A 6,450-nucleotide genomic window follows, 5' to 3' on the forward strand; every position below is an offset into this window, starting at 1 on the left:
TGATGCGTTGGCAGTGCTTGACAAAGAATGAAGTAGATGAAGAAACACAGCAGGCCTAGCCTTACCTAAGCAACTTGTGGAAAGAGGGAGAACAGACGGACTATGCTTTTTGAAAGAATTTGTGTTGATTTGTTAAGATTGTCTTTTCCAGCTGGTAAAAGCTTCACCTCATCCTTTCTAATTTTACCAGACTTTTAACGTGTCAGCTGTCTTTTTTGTTTTTATCGATGACCTCCAAAAACTGACTTGTATTAAGCAATGCAAAGAAGAGATTGAAGAAACAATCTCAGTGTTGGTAGTTTTTAAAACAGAGCCCTGATAAAAGACTGTATCAGCATTACAAATTATGGAAAGCAGGATTTCTGATAAACACACTGAAACACATAAAGTAAAACACAACCAGCATAAAAGCATTACAGGAGAAATAATAAAATCCACTTCTGATAAGAGAGTCAAAAAACTACACTGGCAGTTCAAATTCTGACTGTTCTTAGTCATTGCTGCTTTTACCTGGATCACAAACCTTTAACACTGGTTGACTAAGAGGGGCACAATCACACGTTGAGCTGAAAACTCACTTCACAAGTGACATCAATTTAAGAAGCCACAAGTGTAGAAATTTTTCTCTTCTCTTTTAATTGCAAGTTATGTATTACAAGAGAAGTAGAAATGAGGGTCTGAAAAAGAAACACTGCTCTTCAGTTTACCATATTTTTTATTTATTAGTCATTTGTGTAGTTAGCAGCACCATTTTTCAGCAGTTTCTGTCCACACAGGTCAATGAGGCAACAAGAGGAAACAAACACCACTAAACTGGCAGGAACAACAGAAGGAGCAGCACAAACAATATTTCAAGATCTATGTCTATTCAATGATAAAGGTTGGAAAAAATTTAAGATAACCTGGCAAATTTCTTAATGGTTTCTAAGGTTAGAAGTTCAGGTCAGCTGTTTCAGATGCTCCTTCTAGTGCTTTCTGGCCACCCATCTCTATGCATGCCTTTGGAAGCATTTACTACAGGAATTCCGCACGCTGGTATCATGAAGATAAAAAGGCCAGTCTTGCTCAGATATTCAGTCTCAATCATTTACAAGGACACTTGGGAAAGTTTTTGTTACTTAAATACTGTAAAATTGGCTTTGATTTAGATTCCTGTTCACATGATGTAGAGCAGCATGAACTCTGTGATATGTATCTGATGTAACAGCTGCTTAAGCTAAGGAAAGAGCTCTGATACCCAAGACAGCATGGACTGTATTCTCCTTGCCTCTCCCCTCTCTTGTCCTCCCCCAACCCCAGCATATAGAATGAGACAAGAATAATATTAAAAGACTTCGAATGAGTAAGGACATCTTCTGCCAAATTTGGTCATCTGCATGTATCAGAGTGTCCCAGAGGCCAGATGAACTAGAAAAGCAGTAGAAAAATAAATTCCATAGACTATAATGAATGTTGGGATAAAGTATCTTGCAGTAATTGCCATCTTTTCTTTTGTGCAAATTTAATTTCTCATAAGACCATTTTTCTTTGTCTCTGAACCAACAGTAACGATTTATAAAATGCTGCATAAAAATATTAAGCAAAATGACTGTTGATAAACAAATGACTTCTTTTTAAAAAGCCTAAGTCAGTCTTCCATGGAGAAAAATATTACAATACGGAAGGGCATTTTCTCATATAGGAAAGGTTCAGTTTTAAATAAAAAAAGTTCCCTGTGACTACACTTGCAAAAGCCAATGTACAAGCTTCACTAAATTTTGTTCTGCCTTAGGAGGCAATTAAGTGCACCTAGGATGTTAATCAGCTGTTTTTGCCAAATTAATGCAAAAGTGCTACTCATCTGTAAAAGAAAATGCAAGTCACAGGAACTGCTGGTGCCTGAAATAAAAAAAAAGTGTAGCCGTGTCAAACTGGTTATAGAAGAAAATGAAGGAGAAAGGATGTGAGATATGGAAGATCTGAGAACAATATCCCAAACCAAAGCCTGAAGACAAGGACCTTCAAATGAAGACAATCCCTACAGATACAAAAGAGGAGAGGGCAAAACCTCAGAACTGAGTACTTTCCACGTTTTGAAAAACGAACAGTTTCTTTCCACAACAGATAGTTAGCAGCACATTACTTATGATCTATCAAAGTGCCTTGGCATTGATGCATGGTGGGAAAGGAAGATTATCAGTTGGAAAATTTACTTCCCTGCTACCTTTTCAGCTTCACGTAATTTCACTACTGATCTGATTTGGGGCAATATATTATAGGCTAGTACCCCTTAAATTAATTTCACTTTCAACTCTGGGATAAAAATAAAAGCAATGAGAAATGTAATCAAATCATGCAGCATCAAACCTTCTTTATACTTCCCATTTTGAATCAATTCCCAAATTGAATCAACAATTATCCAAAAAAAGAAAATAAATTAACACATTATTCAAAACTCTCTTTATTAAACTGGAAGTAACCAGCTGTCTAAATACCTGCCTCTGACTAGAAATCAGAATTTAAATCTAGAGGTCAGACTGACAGTGCAAAGACAGACAAAGACTCAAAAAAGCCTTCAGCAAGCTGTAGCACAGTCATCCTCACCTTCATTAAAAATTTCACACCGGCTCCTCTCCATAGCAGAGGAACATAGTAGCACTTACCCTGTTTATTCCCGTAAGCCAAAAAAAGGAAAAGGAGGCCAAGACCTCACATTAGCAGCAAAGGCAGATGAACGAATAGTAACAGAATAATGTAAAACAGAGGGCAGCAGTCCGCAGAGCACAGTAATTTCAACACTTCTGCTACATAGTACTGTGGGTTTTTCTCCTCCAAATGCAAGTTATTACTGAAGGGCTGAAGGGGTAATCAGCAGAGGTGCCAAAGGCCTACAGGGACTCAATACTACCATCCTCACTACATACAATTATGCCTTAGGAATGTCTTTTTCCACTAAAGAAGTTCAGTTACTCTATTGAAATACACTTCTGTTTCATACTGTGTATTCAACTTGGTAGCTCTTTTGGACTTTTTTCCCAGCATGGACTCCACCTCAGTAGATTCTCATGGACAACTACTTCTTGTTGCCTAGCCTTACAAAGTCATTTTTCCTCCTACTGTGATCATTCAAAATTCAAGTTGCTTATATCAAAAGGAAACCAATGCTTAGAAAGAATCATGCCATTTCTTTCCAATAGGTTGAAATTTCTCCCAATACTAGGAGGATGATCCCACTTCTGAAAAGAAATCATGTGACAACTTTACAAACCGCAACACCAAGCACATGCATTACACTTCAATAATAAGAGACCAGGAAGTAAGCTGGAAGCTGAACACATTTTCTCAGAGTTCAAATTACATAAACACAGCCCTCAGTCCACCACCTGGTTACACCTTACGTATACAAATCTACATGCAGAAACAAATCAGAAGTAGTTTTATTTAGTTTCAAGCTAACCTACATTATAAAAAAATTAAGAATTTTTCATCAATCTGCTTTTCAAAAATGTAAGATTCTCAATGTATTTTCTCCCACTACTGTTGTTTGACTTCTCCATTTACACCATTTCTACCATTTAAATTTTAACACATACTTCTACATAGGGACAGCACAAACCTGAAATTTTTGAATCCATATGGCAGAAAAAGACAGAAGCTAAGGATGTCATATTGATAGCCGTGTGCTAGCCCCTCAATCTTCTCTAAAATCAATTTACAGCCTTTGTAAATAGCCACAATGGCTAACCGAGGAAAAAGTCCACAGCTTCTATGAATCACCTTTCTATTTCATACTTGTGAGGTTCCAATTCTGTATTCTTAATAGTCAAGACATTTCCCACTAGAAACAGTAATATCTATCTTTACTCTGTCACGTCTTCCATCAGCAAAAAAGAAAAGTAAAGCTACATTTCATCACACCCTGTGTGATGATGGAAGTTTTTGGACTCTCAAAGCATTTATGTCAACCAATACTGACAGAAATTCTTAATATAATTGTATTCATCAGCTATAGTTTCACACCTTTATTGTCTAACTGCAGTAACCCCTCCCACACCTCTTCCATCATTCCATTCTTGAAAAGCTGGTTAAATAACTTGGATAAAGCTTTCTAATTCTTCATAGCAAAGAAACATTTTTTTCTATACCTTGCTGTTTGCTGGCACTATTGTGTCATCTGTTATTTTCAACTAAGTCATTGAGTTTTGCTTAACACATTTGCAAGTCACAACACATACTGGGGATGATTTTAAGCAAGTAATAACATGGACCAGTCAGTTAAATGAACACGTTACTGAGCTTACACACCTGCCATTATTTCTACTGAAGCACTAACCTGAGTGTCCCCCTTCTGCCCAGACCATACGATTACCTTTAAGACATCCGCTCCACCATCAAATTTGGCTGAACTGAGTTCAAAAATTATCACAGATGATGTCAAAAGACTGTGTACTAGGACAATGACACACCATAACAAAACAAAACCCAAAAAAACAAGAAGAAAAAAGAAAAAGAAAAGAAAAAAATATTTAAGGTAGTATTTGGAGGTAGGATGATGTACAATCAAGAAGCACAGAACTGCAACACTATAAAAAGTCAGACAGCTTAGATATGTACTCAACAACTTCAGATTAGGAATCACAAGTCCAAATTATTTAGCCAAAAAATTCAAAACAACTAATCAAAGGTAGTATTAAAGGGTAGAAAACTGAGCAAATATCAAGCTCCCTTTTATGGGTTATCTCTCTTTGGCTATACAAAGCAAGATATTAGTAGTTTGAAATTCACCTGATTCATTTGACTGTAAGGCCTCTTTGAATTGCTGTTTAATTTTCCTTGCTTCTTCGGCAGTCAAGTCCCCTTTTTTCAGTGTTACCACTTGAGGCTGCTCATCTTCGTTGTCACTGCCATTCTCACTATCACCATCTGCAAGTGGAAGCTGCTCTCTCTAGACAGGAGAGAAAAAAAAGCAACAACAGCTAAGGGTGGGCTGGTACTCTTTGGTTTCACTTCTGCAGTAAGGCTAGTGAGGAGACCTGGCACAGCTCAGTGCCAGGCCCTCCCAACACGCTTTGTCCAAATGGCACTCCAATTCTATCACTGAGACACAGCATCCCCTAGAATAAAACAGTATGGGCTCTTTCAATTAAAGACCAGAACAGTAGGAACTTGCAAGGTAAGAAATTCATTCCTTTTGTTCATTATCTTAACTGTACAAGCACTGCCTGCCATGCAACACTAAGAAAATCTTAAATGCGTGGGTCCAAATTTGAATCTTCTATGCTATACTCAAAACAGCGCAAAGGGAAAGGGAGTCCATGGTGGCTTTGTTATTAAAGCTGCCTAACCAATCGTTGTAAGCATTACTGACACAAGGAAGACCATGTTCCTGTTTCCAATCTCTCAAACTTGTGCTCCGAGACAGAAGAAACATTTGGAATAAAATTTTATATAAATAAACTTGCTGGCATGGAAACCTCAGTGCAACAACATAAAGTTTGGCAATCTTACAGGAACTGAAAACTTCATCTTATAAGGAAAAGTGTAGCTAGTATTACCATAATGTATTGAAGTTACCTAGAGGTAGACAAAATGCAACCTCCCTCAGTTCATACTAAATTTACTGAAGGCATAATTTTATCTCAAGTTCTAGCTCGTCACTAATAATGATGGGCCTCTTAAGGTATCCTGTAAAACCTTACAGTTAGCAGGAAACACATGCAAAAGCACATTGGAAACATAGAAAAAAAGAATGCCCTCAGAAAAGGCTTGTTAAAAGAACGCCTTTTAACAAGCTGGCTCAAACCCTACTGCCCCTGCCCTGCCTTCCTGGCCATCGCACCAGAGTTTGCATCTGCTGATGTTAAGATGACATTAACCCCTTTCCAATATATATTTTTTTACTATGCTCTTAAACCACTTTTTTTTTTTATTCCTGCCTGGGCTTTGTAAGGCCAGTTAAACTTGGGACATCGTTGCTGTTTCCCCCATCGCCCCCACAGACCCTGGCCATCACACCCGAGTTTGTGTCTGCTGACCTGATGTTAAGATGACATTAACCCCTTTCCAATATATATTTTTTTACTATGCTCTTAAACCACTTTTTTTTTTTATTCCTGCCTGGGCTTTGTAAGGCCAGTTAAACTTGGGACATCGTTGCTGTTTCCCCCATCGCCCCCACAGACCACTCGGGCGCTGACTGGCTGCTCTGCAAAAGGCACCATGATCACCACGGCTGCAATTATTAAAAACAGCAATGGGGAGGGGCACTGCATTTTTGTTGTTGTTGCTTTGAATCTCCAACACAGTAGCAAAAATAAGTTACAAAGGCAGTTTCAGTTACTCTTAAGCGGGTAACTACTGTTATCCCTTGCCCTACAGGGGCAAAGCCTCCAAGTGCTGCTTCCCCACCGCCTGCGACGGGGCCTCTCCCCCGCCTTCATTTTAGGCCCCGGAGGGGCACCGTGGCGGAGG

At 38.5% G+C, this 6,450-nt stretch overlaps 1 protein-coding gene across 1 annotated transcript in view; it reads right to left on the minus strand.

Annotated features, from left to right (window-relative positions):
- KIAA1143 (KIAA1143 ortholog) overlaps positions 1 to 5,361 on the minus strand; it is a 9,280-nt gene extending 3,919 nt beyond the window's left edge. Inside the window, exons 1-2 of the mRNA XM_009331337.1 lie at positions 5,344 to 5,361; positions 4,765 to 4,924 (exon numbers count right to left, since the gene is read on the minus strand). Coding sequence (XP_009329612.1) covers positions 4,765 to 4,924; positions 5,344 to 5,361 — 178 coding nt within the window. The remainder of the gene's footprint in view (positions 1 to 4,764; positions 4,925 to 5,343) is intronic.
- Between the last annotated feature and the right edge of the window lie 1,089 nt (positions 5,362 to 6,450).

Source organism: Pygoscelis adeliae, unplaced genomic scaffold (genome assembly GCF_000699105.1).
Source record: "Pygoscelis adeliae isolate BGI_AS28 unplaced genomic scaffold, ASM69910v1 Scaffold199, whole genome shotgun sequence".
NCBI lineage: Eukaryota > Metazoa > Chordata > Aves > Sphenisciformes > Spheniscidae > Pygoscelis > Pygoscelis adeliae.